At 36.1% G+C, this 25,884-nt stretch overlaps 1 protein-coding gene across 1 annotated transcript in view; it reads right to left on the bottom strand.

Moving 5' to 3' along the window:
* Positions 1–2,194: 2,194 nt before the first annotated feature.
* The window catches only part of LOC150081373 (uncharacterized), a 59,252-nt gene continuing 35,562 nt past the window's right edge, over positions 2,195–25,884 (bottom strand). The window contains exons 4-5 of the mRNA XM_090379225.1: positions 16,434–18,464; positions 2,195–2,495 (exon numbers count right to left, since the gene is read on the bottom strand). Of these exons, the coding sequence (XP_090235351.1) occupies positions 2,280–2,495; positions 16,434–18,464 (2,247 nt within the window). The 3' untranslated portion in view covers positions 2,195–2,279. The remainder of the gene's footprint in view (positions 2,496–16,433; positions 18,465–25,884) is intronic.

Here is a 25,884-nt window from a genome sequence, read left to right as displayed (position 1 = left end):
GAATGCACCTCCATGAATATTGTGTAATGTGTCAGAGATCCTCTATGCATTGGTTTAGACATACCAATAAGGGTCTGCTTGTGTAGCAGCAGTATGTTAGGAGCCAGTATGGGCCATGAATTGGACTCGACTGACTTTTAGTGTGGGATGGTGGTTGGAAAGAAAGGTTACGTCAATAACTTTTCTGTGTGTGTAACTCATTTGAACTTCCTCAAATCTTCTGTAGTGGATTTTATTTAAAAACAAAAGGCCATGGGTGATATATCAAAATCAAACAAAAAAAAAAAAAAGTTGAGACAGCCTCACAAAGTCACAGAACATGTTCAGCAAATGATAAGAAGGGTAGTTCATTCCTCTCACATAGCCTGCAGAAACATTGGGGATCAGGTCAAATAGGAGAGATGTACAACCATTCAATCCAAGGCTATGTAGTTCCAAGTGCAAGTACTATAGAACTGTATAGACCTGGATCGAATGGTTGAGCAGCTTCACATAAGCCTAATACTATAGTCACCAATGTGAAAGAGCAGTTGGAATAATTGTTCCCAAAGTTCATGGACTAGAACAGTGGCAGCTATTCTAGAGTCTGTGAAGTATACAACTTTTTTTGTTCCAATGTTTGGGTGTGATGACTGGCGAATGCTTCCTATCAGTGTATATTCTCAAATACGAAGTTTGGTAATGAATGCATTGCCTGTTTCAGCTATTTCGGACTTGGTCTCTTGATTTTCTCATCTTAAACCACGATATATAACCTATTTGGACAATTTAGTGTCACCTACACAGTACTAGTACTAAAGAAATGAGTTGCATCATATGAGATGAACAATGCTTATTGTCATACAGGACTGGTTTGTGGAAAATGGACTAGAACAGTGGCAGCTATTCTAGAGTCTGTGAAGTATACAACTTTTTTTGTTCCAATGTTTGGGTGTGATGACTGGCGAATGCTTCCTATCAGTGTATATTCTCAAATACGAAGTTTGGTAATGAATGCATTGCCTGTTTCAGCTATTTCGGACTTGGTCTCTTGATTTTCTCATCTTAAACCACGATATATAACCTATTTGGACAATTTAGTGTGACCTACACAGTACTAGTACTAAAGAAATGAGTTGCATCATATGAGATGAACAATGCTTATTGTCATACAGGACTGGTTTGTGGAAAATGACATCAAAGTTGGACTGGCCATCTCAAAGTTTGAACTTCAGTCCCCACTTCAAGCATCAATGAGGCAAATTAAAGTACCAGATTAGGCTGCAGTCAAAATGGCCTTCCAAGCCACATTTGACAGCTACTTTTCAGGAGGAAGGGAGACTATTTCTGGCTGACATTATCAAAAAATGGTAGAAAGTATACCCAGGAGGGTTGAGGCTGTCATATAGGACAAAGGTGGGCCTACTTCTTATTAGGTTTTTGATTTAAAAGCCCTTTGAACACATACAATTGTGTGTGTTCCAAGAAATTTTAGTATTTTTGGTTATATAGTGTATGAATAGTAAGTAAATATTGTTTTCTAAAATTCTTCCATGATTGGTCTTTCATTGAAGAAATTTGTGCTTTGAAAGAATAAGTGTGAGGTGCCAGGAAGCCATAAAAAAAAACTTTGATATTTGATTCTGGCCCTATGCACTGTCACTGCATGTAGTGTAATGCTACTGATCCAGGTCTCATACTATCCCTCAAGATAGTTTTTTTTTTTTTTTTGGAAAAGGTTTTTAACTAATAGGATAAACTAAAACCCCATGCTCTTTCTGATTTGTTAAAGGAATATGAATGTAGTATGAAGGATGGCTCCAACTGTATCGATATTCTTACATCTTGTGTAATCAGAAATTAAATATATGGTTGAAAGGATTATTTTAAGTAATGAAAGAATAGCTGATATCATTGGGACATCAAAAAGAACCCTATGCAAGAAAGAATCTTCCTGGCATGCTTCCTGATAAGAACAATTTCTAACTGTTGAATGGATTTTATTTTATTCCATGTAATATGAAAGTTTATTCGGACGTGTTAAATTGCTTTTCATAAGTAGAACTTAAATGTAGAGATTGTTTATTTGATAAGCTGAAAGAAATTTGCATATTCAAGTGGTTTGGTGATATGCAACTCTTAGAAAAAAGTACTAAATCTTGCCTAAGGTGTCACAGTTATATTGTTTAAGATGTATTAGAATATTTACAGATTTTTTTTAGATCAAAACATAGTTTTGAAGCTAGAATTTACATACATTTCTTAGTTAAATATATTTCATTTCATTCCTCTCAGTTACACTATGGCACCCTTGAGTTAAGTCTTTGCTCTTCAGCTTTAGCTGGTTTGGGCTCAGGATCTTTGTACAGTATTGCATTTAGCATAAAGAAGCGTTGGGAGTCATCACACTTCACATTGTACCACCAGTCACAGGTAAAGAATTCTTGATTAAAAATGGTACCATTTGGGCAAAGGAAACTGTGTTTCTTCATTCCCATATCGCAAGTATGGAAGACCTAAAAGAAAAAGTGAAGGATATTAATATTAACAAGTATTTTTCTGAGCACTAGTGTTAGTTACCAGGGAACAGTTAATGCAGCTTACTGGGTAATAAATTTTCCATTATATAACAGCTTTTTGAACATGATGGCATTTCCATTAGTAATACTGCAGTTCAAATTCCACTTAGGAAACATAACACTATTGTTCAACCGTTTCTGGCCGGTGTAAAGTAAAATACTAAATCAGTTCTCAAGATTTCTTAATAAAGTACAATTAAAAAGGCAGATCTTTTCAGTGCTAGCAGAATAATAGAGAGGGAGAAATAAATTTCTTGTAGTAGTAGAACAGATCTTAGCTGATTGGATTTTAGAAACTACAGCTTCTTCCACCTGTAAAATGATTAAAATTCTAGTTTAAAATTCTAGAACCATAATGCAAGATAATGCAGACTTGATTGTAGGAAAAAAAGGGGGATGGAAGGTAAATGCTGTCAATAAAAATTATAATAGTCTGATTGTAACTATAGTCACTAATATTCTTAATTGTAGTCACTGGTGATGGTCAATACCTGTATAGCATGCCATAATTTTAAAAATCATAATTTGTATGATAAATGCTTTTTATATAATCAGATACTCTAGTAGCATATAACCAGTTACACACATACACAGTGCAACTTTTTTTTTACTTCCTGAAACCATCCCTCCCCATTATGTAATAGTGGAGCTGGGATTTCAGTACATTTATTTTATATTTTACTTAGCATATAACAATTTATCTGATCCCGTCTTATTCTGATACTGATAGACGTTGACATCAATTTGTATGTATCTGTGGTTTTATTTATATGATCAAAAAGGTTGGGAACTGACTATTTGAAATTGCAGCATCATAACATGTTGAAATATAATGCATGAATCACTCATTTATCTGCAGTCTGAATTAGTGTGTTCAATAGGTTTTTGCATTTTGGTGCATTTTAACTGACTGATTTTACTGAGCAGTGAATTTGCATCAAATTTTGTTTAAAATTAGGTTAAAGTGAAAAATTGTTTTCTCAGAAAAAGTTTTAATTTGGTAATAAATGTTTTTGAAAGCTATAAAGCACTGAAGGCTATTTGAGAATGTGTGTCTTAAATGTTAAGAATTAGTACTCTGATATTTAGTATAAACTAGTATATTTAGTATACTTCTACAGCACATGTAAAGTAGTCATCATTTTACTTCATCCAGGAGTATGCCAGATTCTGTCGATCCATCAGGATCACAGTGTTGTAGAAGTTGGTTATAAAGGTCAAAAATAAAGTTCCATTTTGACATCCTGGTTTATTTAATCAGTAAATTCTTTTTTCAGTGACATGCTTTTTTTTATTTATATCACTTCATTCAATTTTTCTGTAAAAAGAATCGAGGAATGGTTTGTCGGGGGGGGACATCCATGTCTGGATTTGATCATGTACACCCAAAGTAATAAAAAAATGCATATTAAACTTCTATCCATTACAATATTGCCTCAACTGTTATCATTGCGCTTATGATATTCTGATTTACGATGTTAGTCATTTGTGGAAATACATTAATTACTTAATTTCATATTTAAAAATCAGCTAATAAATTCTGATTAATATCATAAACTCGATTCCTGGCTGAGACTTTGAGTTATATATGATTTATCATTGTAGGTGCAAGACTCAAGGCAATTTTTGTGAACAAACATTCAAGAATAGTTTTAGTAATTTATGATAGATAGCAATGCAGTTTGCCTTTGTGATCAACTACAAAATTCGATAAAGTGTAAAGGAATTATAGCAATTTTCTTTACAAATTATAATTCTAAAGATTGTAGGAAATCATCATAAGATGCCATATTAGCAATTTTTTGTGCTACTGCACCAAATCTGCAACATCTTTTACCAGTAGTAATAAAAAAAAAACTGATCACCAAATGGAAAGGTCATGATGCTATTACAGAAGGGAAATGTTTGAGTAAACTGAGAAGAGTGATATATAAATGCCACCAATCATAATTAAATATTATCAACAGGTTAATATAGAGTTGAGGAGTCACAGGAATTTTAATTCTAAAGCTAGTGTTACTAACCTATGCTCAACTTCAGCAGTGTAACAAATATCACCCCCCTTTTTTTTTTTTTTTTCATAACATTAGTTGCTACTATGGTGAGGGCTGTTTTAGGCTAGTAGACACCCCTCAGTATGCTAAGGGGCCCACTTTTTGGGGGAAAAACTAGTTATACCCATTATATCGATATAGATGCAAATACAAGGTGTGGCAACAAAGTTTCCAGACTGGTGCTGTTGCATTCATGTTCGATGAGTTTGAAAATAAACAAAGGTGGTATGTCGTAATTCAAACTTACTCCAACAGGTGGTGGTTCAGTAGAGATTGTCAAGAAGGTTGACAGGCTGCAAGTAATAAGTTTTATTAGTGGCATTAACATTCCGTGTCATGATTCTGCAATGGAGCAGCAAACGAATATCAAATTTTGCTTTAAACTGGAAAAATCTGCAACAGAAACAGAATGTTAAAAACTGTTTATGGTGATGAAACATTCTTACCAGTGTGTTTGAATGGTATTAGCAATTCAAAGATGGACATGAGAATGTTTGCAATGACCCAAAAAGTAGACATCTGTCAACCTCTCGAAATGAGAACAGAGTTACAAAAGTTCGGGAAATTGTGGCAAGAAATCATTTGACCCTAAGAATGATGGCTCATCAGTTCAATATGAATAAGGAGACAGTTCATCAAATTCTGCATGAAGGTTTAGGGAAAAGAAAGATCTGCAAAATTTGTGCCATACAGCATCACAGATGAGCAGTAGCAATGAAGAGTCATCCTGTGAAGACTTCATCCAGACTTGTCAAGATAATCCTAATTTCCTCAGCTATTGTCACTGGAGATGAGTGTTGGGTGTTTCAGTATGATCCAGATATGAAGTATCAGAGCATGCAATAGACTTCAAAATTGTCCTCAAGACCCAAAACGTTTTGTTAACAGAAGTTCAGAATCGAGACGATACCGATCATGTTTTTGACAAACTGTGATCCACAAGGAATTTGTACCTGAATGGGAAAGTCAATGTTGGTTCTACCTATAGGTGCTTTGAAGATTGTTCAAGCTCATTTCACAGATATGGCTGCAATTTCAAAAGAAAGGTAGCTGGTTCTTGTTGCACAATAATGCCACCGCCCATTCTGCACTTGTGATGATATTTCAGACAAAACATGGCATTGTAAAGATCAATCAACCACGCTACTCTCCCAACAAGCACTAGCTGACTTCTTCCTCTTTCCTAAGGTGAAAACTGCCCTCAAAGGAAAGGGATCTCAGGATATTGAGGATATAAAGGAAAACGTGACTGCCAAACTGAACATTTCTTTGAACGCCCTCGCTGACTCTCAGAACTTTTAGAATGGTGTAATACATGCCTTCAATCAGGTGGTGATTACTTTAAATAAAAATAAGCAAATTCTTGAGTTCTTTCAATTTGTGTTCTTTTTATTGTACCAGTTCTGGGAACATTGCTACACCTTGTAATATACTGATTATTGTTAGCAGCCCATATGGGATCCCATTTATCAGACATGTCCTATTCAAATATCCTATGGCCCATGTATAAAGCTAGGCATAACAATAGTACTTCAATTTAATTGTACACAAAACATTTTTCATACAGTACATCATTCTCGCAACACAAACATTTCAGAAAGGAATATTTAAAATACATAAATGCAGTACAAAGTCTCAAATCCAATAGTTTCACTTTCATATAACTAGTCAAATTGCATTGCTTTATCATCACTACATGACATAAAACCATTTAACATTTTTTTTCCTTTTCTTTTTAACTGAGATATATACACTGTGCCAAAAGTACCTGGATATCCTTGAGATTTGGGAGAAATGATCCATACCTGCCGTCCGTGTCTGGAATATGTATATGTGAAAGCAACTTTTCACGTTAGAACAGCAGATCAATGAAACGCTATAGATGTGTTGAGTCTGCAACTTCCAACACAGAGTCATTGTAGAATGTATTAGTAATATTGTCTTGCAATTGTACCAAATCTGCAACACCCTACACCAGTGGTTTTCAACCGGGGTGCCACAGCACCCCGGTTGAAAACCACTGGCACCCCGCAACAACATTCCAGGGGTGCCACGTAATTTGGGTTTAAGTTACTTAAACTTATTATTATTTTTTAATTTATGTTTATTTCATTATAAAAAGGTATACAGTATCTTTTTAATTTTGTGGTGATCTATAATTGATGTTTACTTAGTACCTCTATATAAAGAATAAAATTATATACTGTATATATATAATTTGTATTATGAAATGTAATTTTTATAATTATTATTGTAATAAAGATCATATAACATATGTATTTTTTAATATTTTATATATATATACTGTATATTGAAAACCACTGCCCTACACCAATGGTAGGTGATCCCCAGAGGCGTAACTAGGTTTTTGGTGCCCTCCGCAAATTCGTGGCTACGTGCCTTTTTTCGATAATTAGTAAAATCTTAATAAGTGCAGTCGGACCTCTGTTTAACCAACTTTTTTATAGTGATTTTTTTTGAATTCCCCTTAGTAATTTTTTTTTTTTTTTTTTTTTTTTTTTTTTTGGTAGTTGTTGGCGCATCGGCTTCTGTGGCCATAGTGCACCTCCCAAGGTTTTTTTTGCAGTACTTTGATCCAAGCCCGAGGCGGGATTCGAACCCGCAACCTTTGGGTTACCAGGCAGGCACTTTACCCATCCGGCTAGCCCGGTCGGCTCCCTTAGTAATTACATTTAAAGTAGTTTCTGTAGAATGAATGGAACATGCGGAACAACTGGGTTCGTACCTCTGGCCTTCAAGCAATTTAGGCAATAGTGCTGTTGCTAAGAATTAAGAGATAAAGAGATTACCATCTGCAACTTAGTGGTACCCGTAAAATCTATCCACTACCTGTCCCACATACCAAGAACTCGAGCTGGTCAACTACTTTCTATATATTCATAGCCAGTGGGCAGATCAAGGCATATTCCACATTCAGACAATCTGTGGTCAACCTTCTACTGTAAGCACCCACCCTGTTAGAGATTTAGGAGAGAGTGGATTTCCTTTACCCCGACAAGTAAAGTGGTTTTGTGGAAGTGAATCATTCACACTTTTCTGTCAATTTCCCATATTTCTGTTTCCATGGTCACAGTAGTTTAATTATTATTATTATTATTATTGGCCATATGGTGCAAGGAAGCTTGAGGCGTATGCTGCACCAGCCAAAAAAAATTTGAGTACCCTGAGAGAGAGAGAGAGAGAGAGAAGTAGGAAGGAATCACCAAAAAAGAGAAGAATGATGATATCCAGATCAGGACCCTGGGTGTGCCAAGCCATACTCAACAAGATGTGAGCCCCTGGGGTAAATATTAGAGTAACTCTGACATTTTGGATAGTTTCAAAAAAAAAAATTCGAATTTAAGAACTAGTAATAAATATCGATGCCAAGAGGAATAAAATGAGAGCGACGAAATGTTCGCAGCTTTTGAAATTTCGTTGAGATTTTTAGTGTGAAGAAAATGTTCCTGAACTTGTATTTCAGTGTTGAAACAAATACAAACATTTTTTTTTAATGATCGATGTACACTAAAACCAGTGTACAACAAAAGATAGCCAAATATTTTGCAAAATAATTCTTAGGTGTAGTATTATTGTGCACATAATGTATGTATAAAAAAAATTGTTTCTTAATATGTATGTATTAATAAATTAATTGTTTTAAAATGTTAGAAAATTTATTTATTCCCACTTTCATAATTTCAGTTCTTAGTGCTGCTTGTGTAACATCGGCAGTTAGTCCACCTTTTTGAAGACTTGTAATAATTTCCATTTTGTGAAATTGTTTGTGTTGTAATGAATTCTCATGAAATAGAACATTTAGATTTAGATATTTCAAGTCTTTAAATCCATCAGATGGATTTAAAGACTGGAAAATGGAACGATGAAACAAAGACTGCTGCGCAAAATGGAACATTATTTGAGCCAGATACAAATAAGAGACACGGAAAACAATGCAGTATATTGCTTCTCAAATAATCAATCAATCATTTCTTTTTTTTTTTTTTTTTTAATGCCTACATTTTTGTATTTCCACAAAATATTGAAACATAGGCCATTACTGACAGGATACATAATTAACACTATATGTTCAGGACCGTGTTGCACTAAATAAGAGACCTGTTTTCGCAGATGTTAAAATTCCCTGTGTGTGTGTTCGGATCATTAAAATTGAGACTTACATGTTCCGTATTAATATTATTGCTGCCATCATTTTCTTCTGCTAACCGTTGTTCGTTATTCTCCTTACTTTATAATTCTTTAAAAATAACTTCCAACTGTTTGGGCTTTTTCTTGGACTTCCATTTCAGTGGCATCATCGTTTGTTTCATTCTCATTTGAATTATGTTCATGTTCACTTTAAGGCTTGAAATGCTTATTGTAAGCCAGTTTTGTAAAATAGCAGAATGTTTTTTTTAATTTTCTCTATACATTAAAAACTTTTCCTCCTAGTGATATTTATTCAAGCCAATGGGAGAAGAGGTGGAACAGGACTAGGGTATGTCTGCCAGGGGCAAAAGTTGATGATGTAGAGCAGATATCATCTTTTAAGGGCACAAAAGGTGATATTGTTCTACACGTTGGAACTAATGACATTAAGAGTAAGAGATCTGCAGATTTACTCAACAAGTACAGGTCAATGTTGAAAAAAAGTTGCAAATTAGGGTTGAATGTGAAGGTGTCTGCAATTCTGCACAGACATCATAGGAGGGAGTATATGATGAGAGCCTTGTCGATCAATTCGGCCCTGGAGAGAGTGTGCAAGGCTCAAGGGGTAAAGTTTTTTTCAGCCTGGTCTGTGCTTGTTGACAGGAGAGACTGTTTCTACAGGGATGGGATACACTTAAATAGAAAGGGTGTAAGAATATTTGCTGATGCTATCGAGGCAGTGTTAGGTGGGTTGGAAAACTGCTAGCTTGGGAGGATACACAGACTAAAAGGTTAACAGTGGCCACAGGCAGAGGCAAAAGTGATTCTTGCACTGCTTCTAGAATGAGCAGCAGCCAGGAAAGCAAGGCAATGGAGATTTCCAGGACTGTTGGGAGTCATAGTGGAACAAATAAATACATGGGCTGTATTAGGGTAACTAAGAGAATAAATAGGTGCATGTACACCAGTGCTAGGAGTATAGTTAATAAATTTGATGAGCTTGAAGTGCTACTCAAGATATCAAAAGCAGATATTGTTGGGATATCAGAGACTTGGTGTCACACAGAAATCAGCAGTGCAGAATTGGAATTTGGGGAGTACAATGTGTACAGAAAGGATAGACAGGACAGGAAGGGAGGAACGGTTATGCTGTTAGTTAAGAAACACAAAATCTAAGGAAGTGCATCCAATTGATGTTGGTGGACAATGCAATGTTGAGTCTGTTTGGTGTGACATAAGCACTGGGAAAGGAAAAATGAGAGTACGTGTGTGTTATAGGCCTAATGAATCTGATGCATATAATGAGCAATTATGCAGAGAAATAGAATGGGCCAGTAAATCAGAATGTCTTATAGTGGGGGATTTTAACTTCCCAGATATTGACTGAAACTTGTGGATTGATCACTAGCACACTAGCAAGACTTTTGTGGATTTATTGGATGACTGTTTTCTACAGCAGCATGTTCAAGAGGCAACCAGAGGGAATAATACTCTTGATCTGATTATCATCAGTGATTATTCATGCATTAAGAATTTGCAGATATAGGAACCACTGGGTGATGGTGATCACAATGTACTGATGTGGGAATTACTTAAAGATGTAACTACCATCAATTCTAAAGGGAAGGGCTTTTGCTTTCGTAAAGGTGACTATGGGGGTCTCAGACAGTTTTTAAATTCTGTACAGTGGGATAAACTGATGATGTTACCAACGTTGAATTCTAAATAGGAAGCCTTCATATATTTAATTGTGGAGGCTACTAGGCTTTTCATTCCAACTAAGAAATACTGTTCAAGGTTTAGGCCTAAATGGATATCAGATGAAATAATGAGGATCGTGGCAGAGAAGAAAAAAGTATGGGATGCATGTAAAGTATCGGGTGACACAGAAGCCTATGGCAGGTATAAACTAGTCTGTAATCAAGTCACAAAGGAGGTTAGGCAGGCAAAGGCAGATTAAGAGAAATCCTTAGCAAAAGATGCAAAGAAAAACAACAAAGAGTTCTTTATGTATGTAAACTCTAGAAGGAAAGGGACAAATCAGATTGGACCACTTAACATAGATGGGTTGACTATCGATGATCATGCTAAGGTAGCTGATAAACTGAATGAGTATTTTGCATCTACATTCAAACATGAGGAGTTATTCAATGAGGGGGAGTGCCAGAAGTTCATCAAACTAACAGGGAGCTAAATGATTTTGTAATAACAGAGCAAAATGGAAGAAAAATTGTTGAAGTTAAATATAAAAAAGGCACCTGGGGTGGATGGGATCTATCCAGTTATATTAAAGGAGGCAGCAAAGGAAGTAAGCAAACCCTTAGCCATAATTCACAAATAGGGTTCAGAAGGTGACACAAATAACTGTAGACCTGTTAGTTTAACTTGTGTTTCAGGGAAAATAATGGAATCACTGGTTAAAGAAGCATTGCAGGATCATCTAAACAAGACTGCAGTAATAGTTAAGACACAGCATAGATTTGTTAATGATAGTAAAGACAGTATGCTACTCCAACTGGATCTAGATAAGTTGGGCAAATGGGCTGAGAAGTGGCAACTGAAGTTTAACATTGACAAATGCAAAGTACTGCATATTGGTAGCAATAACCGAAGAGAAACGTACCAACTGTGTGGTACTACACTCAGGGAAGTAGAAAGTGAAAAAGAGCTGGGGGTAATTGTGCAGTCAAATATGAAGTTTGCTGAGCAGTGCAGATGGGCTTCCAGGGCAGGTCATGGAGTATTGTCAATGATATATAGGAGTGGCCAACTTAATTTGTGATGCGATCTACTTTTTTCCTTCAAAATGTGCCGCGATCTACCATCTCAAAAATTTCATTGCACAAGGTGCACAAATCAAGGGATGACTATATTTAAATTTCGTCGTGATCGACCGAAATTAAATCCGCGATCGACTCGTTGGCCACCCCTGATATATAGGAATTTTGCTAGCAGGGACAGGGAAGTGATTATCCCATTATACAAGGCAATGGTCAGGCCACACCTAGAGTACTGTGTACAGGTCTGGAGGCATCATTTTAGGAAGGATGTAGAGTTGCTAGAACAAGTACAAAGAAGGGCAACAAGATTAGTGAGGGGAAACAAAGGGGTGTTCTTACCAAGAAAGGCTTAAGTGCTGCAAATTGCAGCACCTGGAGAGTAGGCACCTGCGAGGTGATCTGATTGAGGTGGATAAGACTTGAATGGGTTGAGCAAGCTGAATGCTGATGGAATTTTTCCTCTTGCTCAGATTAAGAACCTGAGGGGGCACAGATTCAAATTGAGGAAAGATAGTTGTAGAATAGATGTGTAGAAATTTGCCTTTAGCCAGCAGGTAGTTGATTGGTGGAACAGACTTCCATGTTTTGTTGTGGAAGTTGATAGCCTAAATAAATTTAAGGCTGAGCTCGACAGGCATTTGGAACAAATGGAGGGGTGAAATGGAAGGGCTGTTTTTTTTTTTTTTTTGGCTGATGTGTAAGCTTGCTTTCTTGCATCATATGCCTCTACTAATGCTAAGAGGGCAAGGCAATTACATCATTACAAACGCAATTAATTAATGACAGCTGCCTCCATAATGTTCACCAACCTCGTGCACATACTCCACTCTCTAACATTTGATGTTCCATTGCAGCATTTTTTGTATATTAATGAATATTGTATATTTGTAAATAGTTTAGTATTTTGTAAATATTTTAAATATTTTTATAGTTTGTAAATATTTCAGTTAAATATTTTAGTCCTGCTCTTTCGGATCCAACAATATTCCTCATGCATTATGGAACCCGAAGCAAAAGGCCTTTGGCTAAAATCTGATTTGGGTACCACTTGCCTCTGCGCAGTGGGCGTAGTCATAGAGCGGAGTGATTGTGTAGTCGAGTTCTGTGTTTGGGTGATTATTGTGAATGCGTTTTATTTCTGATTGTTTTGTGTCATTAAGGAGGGCCGTTTAGCTTAGGTAGGATGTTTATTTCCCCCCATTCTGCTGTTTTAAAATCGAAAAAACAATTCTCGATTTTAAAACAGCAGCAAGTGGGGGGTTCAACACCCCACTTGCTGCTGTGGGGGAGGAAATGGGGCAGGGCTAAACAGTGAGTGGCACCTGCCAATCACTGCCTTCCTGACTTTTAGTCGAATTATGGAGTGGTACCCAAGATCTGAATGTTTACGAGGCCTTTTCCTAATTGACCTATGTAAACACAGATAAATAATTACATAATGATATTTATTCAACCTTGAGAATGCAGCACACTACAAATGCACAGGTAAATAATTTCATAGGTCATTTCCTGATTAGTTATCAATCAGTGCGTTTCGACAGGTGTGCCTTTTACGTAGAAAACATTTGTCTTACTCCATCATACCTCTACATATTAACCCCAGGGTCCTGAGCAGGATATCATCATTCTTCTCTTGGTGATTCCCTTCTACTTCTGACTCTCTCTCTCAGGGTATCTTGGGGAAATTTTTTTTTTTTTTTTTTTTGACTGGTGCAGCATAAGTCTCAGGTTTCCTTGCACCATATGGCTAATGATATCAATATTAATATTACATAGAAAAGCATGCGTGGGGTTGGTGAGCAAAGTGATCAGGGGGCAGAGCCCCCTAGTTATTATTATGAACTGCTATGCATTGAAGCATGCACTGATGATGTTGCCTGATTGGCCCCTTCAAAGTTATGTTCTGGATAGCAAATAGATCTATGCTGCTATGCAGAATGTACTCAGTACTCAAATTTAAGGATGCATTCAGGCAGGGGCGTCTTAGGATATGTGGGGCCCCTTTAAAATTTTCTTCATACTTGTAAGTTTCAGGTTTTCAGGCGCCCGGGTGCAGTGGCCCCCTTTCACCCTCGGGGCGGCCGGCCCCTGCATGCAGGCTTGAATCGCCATCTGAAAACACGCCATTTGCCGAAAATTAATTTTCACTTCTCCCTCTGCTCTCATCCTGATGCGACATCATCTAGGGCGCATTTCGTCAGCTAGCCTCAGGTGTCGAAATAGCTTGTCACGGAACTGATGTGGCCTGTCAGTGACGGCCTTCTGATACCAGGCCCTTGGCACCTGCCCCAAGGCGCTCCTACGCTACTGCCAAGCTGTATTGCTAAAGAGACCAAATTGTCCATGCTGCAGAATTTATTTTCAGTTTACTTCTTGTAGCTTATTTCCTTCGGTTTTTTTTTTTTTTTTTTTCGTGCACTGAGTGTTTGCACACTATTATGAAGTGGAATCCCGGAAAAAAATCTAATTTTCTTGTTATTATTATTATAAGATTATTTAAGTAGGTAAAACTCCAGATCAGTGATTGACAGGGGCCATTCGCTGCTTTCCCCGCCCACTATCCTACGTTGATATGCCTAGGGTGTTTTTTCCCCCCACTTGACACTGTTTTTAAATCACGAACTCGTTTACTGATATTAAAACAGCGGGTATATGGGGGAAAACCTCAGTTAAGCACCCCTCGACGACACAAATCAATCGGAAAGAAGCCTTCACAATAATCCAGTCACAAAATTCGACCATACAATCAATCCGTTCTACGACACCGCACACTGCACGGAGAGAAGTGTTACCCAAATAATGGAGTTTAGCCTTTAAGCATTATTATTAAGATTATTTCAGTATATTAAAATTATTATAATACTTAAACGTTTGATTATGATTTGTATGATTTTTTGCAAATTTTAATTTGTGATTTTGATATAATTAAACTGATTACTGTCACTAATGTGGTGTTTGTAAAATAATCTTTTAATGTCATTATTTTAGCATTAAAAGATAAATATTTCCTTTTGTTTCCTATTTTGTTTTTTCATATTGTCTTATTACAGTGAAATATATGGATAGTGAAGGAGGATCTAGCAGGAAAAAACGATGTCGAAACGTGAAAATGCCCCTTTAGAGAGTGCAATTTATTTGTGATTTCTTCAGAAAATTATCCAAATCCGTTTAAACAAATAATTATTAAGTCTAACAAAGAAAAACTAACAGTTTTTCTTTGTTAGACTTAATAATTTCCATATTAAAGGAATAAATTAAAAAAGTTGAAGTAACACAATATAAAAGTCCTTCGGTTGTAAACATCATTGCAAAAGTATGGAATGTAATGTCCTCAGCTGTGGTGGTCATGCAATGTGAAAACCGTGTGATACAGGTGGAGGCAACAATTAGCTGTTCGAAGAAGAGGCTTATTATAATTAGAAAATAGGATATTTTTACCGGTTACCTATGAAGGGGTATGAGGGAAATTAACTAGATATCCCTTACGTCTTTTTGAATGTCAATAATCAAAAACTGTATTGTTAGTACTAAAAACAAGTTTTTCAAGCCATCATTTGGAGTAAATCCTCATTCCGACAATATATTTATGAAAGCACAATGCTCAGCAATAATGAGTAAGAATAGATTATAATAGAAATTGCAGTACAGTGTTCATTTTAAAAAAATCCCGAAACCGATCAAAGGAAAATACAATTTATTATCGGCATAATTAACAAATACTAGTTTAAAAATAACTCCTATAAAATGAGGTCTGGGATGTAAATCAGGAGACCTAGGTGGGGAAAGTCCTTGATATGATTCGATCCGAAAACATTTGAAACATTTCAGTGGTTGCGCATGCAGTAAGTTTCTCTGTCCTGTCGGAGATAGACTCCTCTTTTATTTTCCTCTAGCAATAAAATAAACTGCATTATGATGTCTTGGTAAACATCAAAGGCAACAGTTTATTCAAAAAAAATTAGACCAAAACATTCTTTTTTGAGATATGCCACACCAAACACCAATTTTTTGGAAACCGGAACGGGAAGCAAAAAATATGCAGAATTTCCGTGCTCCAATTTTGTCAGTTAACTTAGCCACTAACGTGAAGTCGCGCTTTGTCAGTGAAATAAATTTTATCGAATAATTTTAATAACCTCACGGCAAGGTAAACTTTTAAACCAGCGACAGAACTGCAATCTTTTAACATCCCGAAATTGAGCGCACTAATACTGTGTATTCGATATAGAAGTTTTGGGTATTTTCTTACAGCAAAATGAGCTGAACCAAGTGATATCCCATAGAAAAAAATCTTGTTTATACTCCGGCACGACCACCAGGTCAGTGGAGTGTACAAAAAAATCAATCAATACAAATGTTAATCGTATTTAGCAGTCACAGGTTTGAACCCCAGCTACTCAAAAGAGCGCGTGCTACTGCTGACTTTCCATAGAGATTTGTTTGGAGATTATAAAACTTTGTCTAGAGTGTCACGTGTAAGAACACTCCTTTCATGTTCCTTATTCACAACTGATACACACTCACTAGCGGTGTCACGAGAAAGAACATTCCTTCTTTCATATTCCTTATTCTCAATTGAGCTACACCCATTATCATTATACTTAATGCAGATAACAGGTTTAGTTTTAAAATGAACACCCTGTACATCAAAACTAATTATTTCCTTTACTTAAACAGCAACAGTTATTAGTAATTAGAAAAAGTTTGTGGATAATCATTTAAAAAGGCATCTAAGGATGTTAATTTACTTTTAGTATGGTTAATGACTCAACTTGTACTCATTGCTAAAAGTAAACGGTATGAAAAAAATTAAAACTCGATCTCATTTTAAGAATCATAGAGGTTGCATTAAACTGAACACATAAGATAAGTAAACTTAAATTTAAAATTACCTGACAGCCAGTTTCTACATCTGCATAGAATCCAGGCATGCTGTATTCTTTACAGTTGAAGTTAGTAAAGGGAATCTCATTGTACGTTGGATAGTCTGATCCAGCTCTTCCAGGCACATTCTGTGGCCCAAATGGACGACCACTAGATAGAAAGCCAAAATTTCCGGGAATTACGGGTGCTCCAGGGACACGTGTAGCAGCTGGAGGAGATCGGTTTGATGAAGAGGATGATGCTGGTGCACTGGGTGCATTAATTCTTCTTGGTGAAATAGTAGGAGGTAATGCTCGTGGTGCCGTTGTGGTTCTTGGAGGAGGGGGAGGAGGAGAAGGAGGAGGAACTCTTTGTCTTGTAGATGATCTTACTGCTGCGCGTGGAGGAGGGAAGTTAAATGTAGGGCCTGCTAGTGGAGGAAGTGAATTTGTTCTCGAAGCAGGTGGAGGAAGTGAATTTGTTCTCGAAGCAGGTGGAGGAAGTGAATTTGTTCTCGAAGCAGGTGGAGAAAGTGAATTTATTCTCGAAGCAGGTGGAGAAAGTGAATTTGTTCTCGAGGCAGGTGGAGGTGGAAAGTTAAGTGCTGAACCCACTACTGAAGGAGGCGAATTTGCTCTCGAAGCAGGCAGAGGTGGAAAGTTAAGTGCTGAACCTGCTACTGAAGGAGGCGAATTTGCTCTCGAAGCAGGCAGAGGTGGAAAGTTAATCGAAGCTGGGGCAGGTGCTAAAGAAAAAGAACTTGCTCTTGAAGGCGGAAAGTTGACCGTTGCTAGATTAGGTGTTGATGAAGGCGTTGGGCCCCTTGTTCTTTGAGATTCGCTACCGATATTGGCAAATCCTGAAGGAAGTGGAGGTAAGGGATCTCTTGTTGATACTCTTCTTTGTTCTTGTGCAAGCACTGAATGGCCATCTAGAATTAACCATCTTCCACGTGGGTTTAGATCAAATTCTATATTTTGGGCTGATGTCGAACCTGGTTGTGATTGAGATTCCTGAGGTAACAATGGTTGGTACTGATTGTTGTTTTCTGTTATTTTTGCGATGCTATTTCTTGATTGACTTTCATAGATTTGGTCTGTATGAGATGTATGCCTGTCACCATTTTCTGTGTATGGTCCAATGCTCAAAAACTTGTTAGAACGAACCTGTTGATTTATTGGGGGTAGCTGAGAATTTTGTACGAAAACACTTTCTGCATTTTTCTGTCCAGAATTAACAACTGAAACAGGTCGTTGACTAATTTGACCCCTTGATTTAGGTATCACAGGCAATGCAAAACTACCAGATGGAAGTGCTGCATAAGACACTGATTCTATTTTAGGGTCAGAAGGACCTATTGGGTCCGTGGAATAGCCTGCATTAGAATACTGCGAGTGATTTCCATTTGTTCTGTCTGATAATGTTGTGTTAGAAATATAAATGTGTTCTTTCAATGGGGGACTTTTACTGGACGATATAGGAAGATATTTCGGTTCCGTTGTTGGAAATTTAGTAATAGCATAAACAACATGGCTGTGAGAAAGAACTTGCTTTTTCTTATCATGCGCTTCTGGTTTTGTAATTTCATCCAAAGGTACTTTAATACTGTCTTGAGAAGTTGCTGCTGAGGATACAGATTGCTGAAAATCTTTAAGAACAGTATCTTTCTGGTTAGTTGATGGTTTCTTTTCTTTTATATTTGGATCGAGAATACTTGCGACCACACTAACGGTTGTTCTCGGTTCGTATTGGCTTACTATAGACGTTTCTGTAACTGGTTGAAATAAATTAGATGTAAGTGGTTCTGAAAACTTTAGTTGTGGATCTGTTTCTGTCTTCTCTGAATGAGGCACTGTTGTTGGTTTCAGTGATGTTAACGGTGTAGAATTTGGCCTGTTGGTAAGAATGATGAGTGTAGATCCTTTTGATGATGGCGCTTCTGTTGGAAAGTTTGGAATTTTGGACGTATAAATAACGTACTCATCCGACTGAGAGGCAGACTGCAGCATATCAATACTAAGATCATCTGGGATTATCTCTATGATAGAGGAACTTGGGTTCTAGTTAAAAAAAATTAAAGGCATGGTATAATATGATATTGGACTCCATAACATTATGTGTATATTAATGAATAAAGTTATGTTACATTCAATTATATTAATAAATAATTTATTGAATATATTCATCTGTAGTGAACAAAATTGCTATCTGTTAGATACTAATGGAAACTACAAGGCCGGACAAAATAATGGAAACACGTGATTCAGACTTGACGTAGCCGAGTGGTCAGGAGCGCGAGTGCAGTAGCACACGCTGTTTGAGTGGACCAGGGTTCAAGCCCGTGACTGCTAAATACGATTAACATTTCTATTGGTTGATTGATTTATTGCAAACTCCACTGACGTAGCGGTCGTGCTGGAGTATAAACAAGGACATTTAAAGTAGTAGTTTTTGAAGTGGTTGTATGACATGTTTATAAATAAGTAGTGGGTTTTTTTTGTTGTTTTTTTTTCTTGCAGGTAGCAAAGTGAACCAAAGACGATGAAAGATGATGTTTATTTAGAGGTGATATAAAAAGATACATGAAGAACATGACCGACCTGCCTGAATTCCAAAGAGATCAAACTGTTGGTCTAAGTTTAGCAGGAAAATCGAAGCTGACTGAAAGAGACTACTGGACACTCAAAAGAACTGTAGTCCGAAAACATAAAACTACTGCCTCAAACATAACTGCTGAACTTAATATGAGTCGCAGCTGTCCAGTTTCTAGTAAAACAATTTGGCGAGCCGAGTGGTCGAGAGAGAGAGAGAGAGGCGCCTCAGTAGCACACGCTTCTTGATTAGACCGCGGTTCGAGCCCGTCACCACCAAATACGGAAAGGTCAGGGAATGACCACCACATATCCCCGAGCAATATGGCCTTAGTTGCTAATGCTCCTAAAAACCAAATAACAAACACAAACAACAATAACAGGAGAGAGTGTGCAATAGCACGCGGTCTTTGAGCGGACTGGAGTTCAAGCCTGTGACTATTAAATACATTATTGTTATTTGTTTTTTTTAGGAGCATTAGCAACTAAGGCCATATTGCTCCGGGGATATGCGGTGGTCATTCCCTGACATTTTCGCATCCTCCGTATTTGGTGGTCACGGGCTCGAACCCCCGCTCTAATCAGGAAGCGTGTGCTACGCACTGCTGCTCCTGCCCACCTGGCTACGGAGGCGCCACTAAATACGATTAATGTTTGTATTGTCTGCGCGCGTAGCACAGTGGTATCGTCACCGTCCTCCCCACACCGGGTGGTAAAGACCCGTGTTCGAATCCTGTCGATGACGCGAGGAACTTTAATGACCTTTTTTTCACTCCGTGGCTAAATTAGTCGGTCTCAGGCGTAGATAGGAAGGTTCCCCCCCCCCAGAAACTGGTGTTTTTCGTCCAGCCAAACAGGCAAATCGACCAAAGAACATACGCAATTTACAAACACAATACACATGGGTAGTTGAATTAATATTCTGGGTGACCCTAATAAATAGTTTAATGTTTGTATTGATGATGTAAACTCCATTGACTTGGTTGTAATGCCGGAGTATGAACAAGAACTTCATAAAGCTGAAATTTATGGCAGGTCCTCTACTGCCAAGCCACTCATTACTGATGATAATGCTAGAAAGAGGATACATTGGCATAAGGAAGACTGGACACTTGATGATTGAAAACGTCATATTTTCAAACCAATCATCATTCAACCTTTTTCCAACATTTTGAGTTTACAATTGGCAAATACCAATGGAAACATATCATCCTGACTGTCTTGTGCCAGCCGTTAAACATGGAGGAGGATCAATAATGGTTTGAGCAGCAATATCTTGGTATTCTTTAGCACATATCATCAACTAGCTGTTCTGTCTATCATATCCAGCCAACTAACTGTCGGAAAGTTTGGTTGAATGCGAGAAGGTTCAAAATTGCAATCCTTGCAGCACAAAAGAATATCTGTTTCTACGCACAGATAATGGGTCTATTAACCTATAGAATAAGGTTAATGGACCCATTGTTCAATATACAGCACTGTATATAAACATTTTCTTAAAACATATGAAATCTTTTTTTACTAGAAACTTAGTTTTTGACTTTAATCCCTTCTCCCTTAAAATCGGTAGGTGTCACAGTAATATGGTTATCATATTTGAATTCAGCAAATCAAATCGACAAGAACCACCCTGAATTTTAACAGGGAGTGAAAAAAATGTTTGTTTGTTTTTTTGATCAATGTTATCTTAAAATTATAAGACGATTTAATATTATTTTCAAATAATATTAAAATTTCTTCTCCCCATCCAATTTACAAATTATGAACATTAAACTGGAAAGGAAAAGAATAAAAATAAAGGGATGGATTAACAGAAATTTAAATATAAAATAATGAGAAGAGAAGATGCCCAATAGAAATTAGAACGTTGAACCATATACGAGAAGAGAAGTGCTAAAGATATCTGAATAATTTACAATTACATGTATATACATGTCTTTAACAAATAACCATTTTCTGAAATATGGCATAGATGCGGTAAACTAAATGAAATTTCACTTAAGTGTAACATGTGTTTAATTGATTTATAAAGAGTTTCACTTTTTATCCTTAATTGGCATTTAACGGGGACAACAGAAAGCAGAAGACCTAAATACAGTACCTCAAAAATCACGCAACCGTCAACCACCTCAGATCTTCCCCGTTAACTACAAAAGGATACTTGCTGTAAAAAGGTAAAGTGCAGCCATTATCAACCCACAGCAGGATGGAAACCTCCTCAACAATTCATGCTGAGGGAAAATGGACCATAATCTGCCACGCTGGTCCAGTGCGGGTTGGCAGATCGACCATATTCAGCAGTCAGGGGCTTGAACCCCGGTCTACTCAAAGAGCGTGTGCTACTGCACTCCCACTCCTGATCACTCGGCTACGGAGTAGGTTTAATTATGGATCCATCCGAGGTTTGTTTTGGTGCGTCGCTTTGGCGAGGGATGCGTGTTAGACCTGTTATGTCAGTCAAATATTCCTTACGCTATTAGTTGAAATACTTGTTTCAGAATAACCGCATCAAGGATTTAGCGTTTTATTTCCCTTTTGATATAAGAAAAACATTCTCCTATTTTAATTATTCATTTAATTATATCATAATCTATCGGTTTTCATAATTTTATTTTATCGTATTTAATTTGTTTACTACGCCTCAAAGTAAGGTACAGCTTTATCTGAAGGTTTTGTTTGTCGTCTGTTTTATATTTTAGTATAACGATGGCAGGGCCTAGATGATTAGTGCGTTCATGTTACTATAAAACAGTTTTAACTTCGGTAAGTGCTTTCTCTTCAACATTACTTTAAGTTCATTCTCATTTTGTAAGAGTAACTCTAGTGGAAATTTAAGGAAGGAATTATTTTCAATCAATAGCAAAACCGATTACGTTCAAACGTCTTATTGCGTTTATGTATACCGCTGTAATCTAGCAGTGTTTATATATATACAGTATATACAGTAAATACCTACAAAAAAAGTATTTTTTAACAGATTAATATATGCAAGAATTCCGCTGTTATCTAGCAGTATTGATGTACATACAGTAAATATCTGCAAGCAAGTATGTATTTTGTAACTACTACATACAAATGGTTTCATTGTATCCTGCTAATCGTTATATATTTTACATCTAACGGTCTTCGCTATATCGAACTGTATTCTCTATCTTTGTAAATAAGATAGAGAATACAGTTTAAATTTCATCTAAACATCAATCTGCAAGATTGATGTTTAGATGAAATTCCGTACAAACGTTTTTCGATTTATCCAGATTTCCAGGAAGGTTTAATGAAGTTTTTTTTTTTTTTTGCGAATACTGACCTGTCGAATTTATACGTGACTTGAAAGTCGCTGTTAGGTAGTGAAGTTCGGCTCGTGCAGGGTAGTATATATTGATCGGTCAGTGATCTCAATAAATTTTGGTTTTATTTTTTCAATTGGACAATTATTGGCGATAAGTTTCCTCTGATTAATTTGTTCTGTTGTATACTTATCTAGTTTTTTTTTCTTATAAAATGTTTTAGTTTAGTTCTCTTTAGTATTTGCTTTTGAAAAGTAAAAAAAAAAAAATATATATATACATATATATATATATAGGGAACCTGCAGCATATTACAGATTGAGTTATTTTATTTTATTTTTTTAATCCTGTTTGTTTGCTCCAGACGTACAAGTTATTAGACACTTACCCCAGAATAAAGAAAATTTCTGTTTTATACTGGAGGAAGTATTATATTTAATTTAGAGTGTTCTTCTTCACGTGAACATTGGGTCTTTGCTATGAATTTTTGATATTCATATAAAGATAAAAAAAAAAAAAAAAAAAGGATAGTGACATGTGATCACATGATTAGCCGAGCATTTGTTGAAAAGTTCGCATTTTCTAATGTTTAGACAGTTCACACCGATTTTATTTTCGGTTTATTAATTTCTGTTGCATTCTTTAAAATATTAATCATAAATTTTAAGCGCTCTAAAGTAGTATAATCACATCAGTGAAAGAAACCACAGGTTTTTGCTGCACTAATCAAAAATAAAATAAAGTAAAAATAAAGAATAATTAAATAATCATTAATAAATAATAAATAAAGAATAATTAAATAAATAATACATAATAATTTAATTATTATTTATTTTTATTTGTTTCTCTTAATGCTTAAGAGAAAGAAACTCATTAAAATAAACGTAATAAATACATAGGCTGTTTATTTTTCTTTTTAATAAATACTTATTAAAAAAGAAAATATTTCTTAAAAATTTATTTTTCTTAACTTCTTTTTAAATAAACATAGGCTTTTTAAATAATACATAGGATGATTATTTTATAGGCTGAGCTTTGAATTTTCCTCAAGCTGTAAGCCTCAATTATCCACGGAGCTAATTATTCCAGTGATTAATACTTTGATCCAGGCTTAACCTCTTTCCCTGTAATTTGAATTTATGGCCCCTAGTTTGGAAATCATTTATAACAGTGAAAGCATTTTACTGTCCCCCTCTCAAACCCGTATGGACCTCACTCAAGTTCCCCTGTAAAGCGCCTGGTTGTCAAACTCTTTATTCGAAGTCTTTTCGCATAGAGGTGCCTTTTTGTAGATCTCACCAGGAGGGTTGCCCGCCTTCAGACCATTTCAAGAAGACTCCAAAAAAGGACGGTAAAATTAACCATCTCAAGAAGGGTCAATATTACCAGCATATCGAAGCAGTATAAATCCAAAACACCTGAAGAGGTGATAAATAATAATTTATTATTATAACCTAATAATAAATTAGGTTATAATAATAAATTATAACCTAATAATTTATCACCTCTTCGACTGTTTTGAAGGTTATCACCTCTTCGAATATTTTGATATTTTCCCCTGGTCAAATACAATTCGATAAAAGTCGTAGATAGTTTAATGTCCGTACTAAGAGTCCATCTTACTGTACCTTTTGTCGAAAGTTTTTCCAATCCTTGGCAAGATGCAAATTATAACGATCGTTCACTCTAGAACCACTAGACTGACTTGTAAAATATTAATCTTCAGGTCGTACTTTTTAATCGCGAATGTCCACCAGGCGATCAGGTTTTGGAGCCCTGGTTATTAATCACGTTTTAATTTAAGACGTTTATAGCGTTTTAATTTAAAACAATTTTGTGTGTGTGTGTGAACAATACAGTATATCGCTTTTATTTTTGTTGTATTGTATTTTATGAGAAAATTATTTTCAAGATACAGGATGTGTTTCCGATTTGAGCGGTAATTTGCAGGAACTATTTGTTCCCTCACACCCCAGCATGCTTGGAAAATGGCGTCCGTTCTTCTCAGTTTTTGATATTATAATATACAGTTCTAATATCAGAAACAAAATTTTATTTAAAATAATATTAAAATGTATTAAAACGGATATATTTTGAAATTACAAGTGTCGATGATTTATTAATAAAATAATTATTTATACACATATTACATTGGCGTTTTTCTCTATTTCGATGTGGTAAAATCATGAGTAATATCGTTAGAATCAATATTTTGTAAATTTCATTTTCAGTATTCAGCATGTATTTGCGTAAAAAAAAATGGTTTTTATAAATATTGATTTTATATGAGATGCCAGCGTAGACCTCAGCAATCACTATTATATTATATTCAGGCCACCTGAATAATTAAATTCATCTGCCGTGCTGTCTCTTATGTCTGTTAATTGCGTGTGTTCTATGGTCGATTTGTCTATTTGCTGGAGGAAAAACCTTGCTATCTACGCTTGAGACCGACTAACTCAGCCACGGAGTGAAAAAAGCCCATTAAAGTTCCTCGCGTCATCGACGGGATTCGAACCCGGGCCTTTTCCACCGGTGTGGGGAGGACAGTGACGATACCACCCACTGTGCTACCGCGCAGGCTTCCCCAGCAACCACTGGATGCGCCGTGTTAAGACAGAAACGTTTTAAATTATAATTAAAAATATAAGCACAACTAAACAAGTGAATTAAAGCGCCAAGCGTTCACTAATGAATCATTGTACGAACAAGGTTATGTTTGTTCAGTGGAATTAAACAATTAACAGTATGTTAACTATAAGTACATATCAGTGTATTTAAAATTTAAAAATAGTTATTAATATAAATGCATGTGTAGATTTTTTGTGGTCCGTGGTCTCTACCTCAAATATAATAGTTTTCCGTGGTTTCCACTTCAAATATGAAAGTGATCCATATCCGAAAAAAAAAAACCAAAGTGCTTGGAAACACTTTGTTATACTGCGTTTTAAAAAGACCACTAAGATCATCATTCTCTGTTATGCAGTCGGTTAGGGTTAAACCCATCGACTATTCGGGGCGTTTTCAAGGCTACTTGTTTATCCTGACCTATTTTTCAAAAATGCAAAGGAGGCTTAAGAAATCCTTGCGTGTCTTTGAATAACTTGGCAGGTCAGTCCAAAACCAAATTTATAATATTTGGGGGAGGGGAGGGGAGGGGAAGGGCTACTTTGATCCGTTACCTTTGAAACAAGATAGCTCCATCTTGTTTCACGTTATAATCATAAGCGAGAAGATCGCCACCCAGATTATAAGCATCACTCATCATTTGTATCTCGTTTACAATTTGATGCAAATTTATAGTGCGTGTAGGGAAGCGGGGACCCTATGATATTCTGATATTGTGGTTAGTTTTATTTCGAGTTGCCAGCTTGAAACAAAATCTAATAAGCCTCTGTCACTCACAGTATTCATAGATTCGGAAAGCAGGCTCCATTATTTCTGTTAAGAACTCCTTGCGTAAGCTTATGCATTCTAAAATCAATTTCTGTAATTTATTATAACAAAGGCTTTCATCTTTTTTATACGTACTGTTCATCCTGATTACTTGGATAACTTTTACGTGTAGTTAATTTTCTTATAATATTTATTGTTTAAGACCA

Source organism: Mastigoproctus giganteus, chromosome 8 (genome assembly GCF_048544385.1).
Source record: "Mastigoproctus giganteus isolate SK-2022 chromosome 8, ASM4854438v1, whole genome shotgun sequence".
Taxonomy (NCBI): domain Eukaryota; kingdom Metazoa; phylum Arthropoda; class Arachnida; order Uropygi; family Thelyphonidae; genus Mastigoproctus; species Mastigoproctus giganteus.
This window is presented reverse-complemented; position numbering and strand designations above follow the sequence as displayed.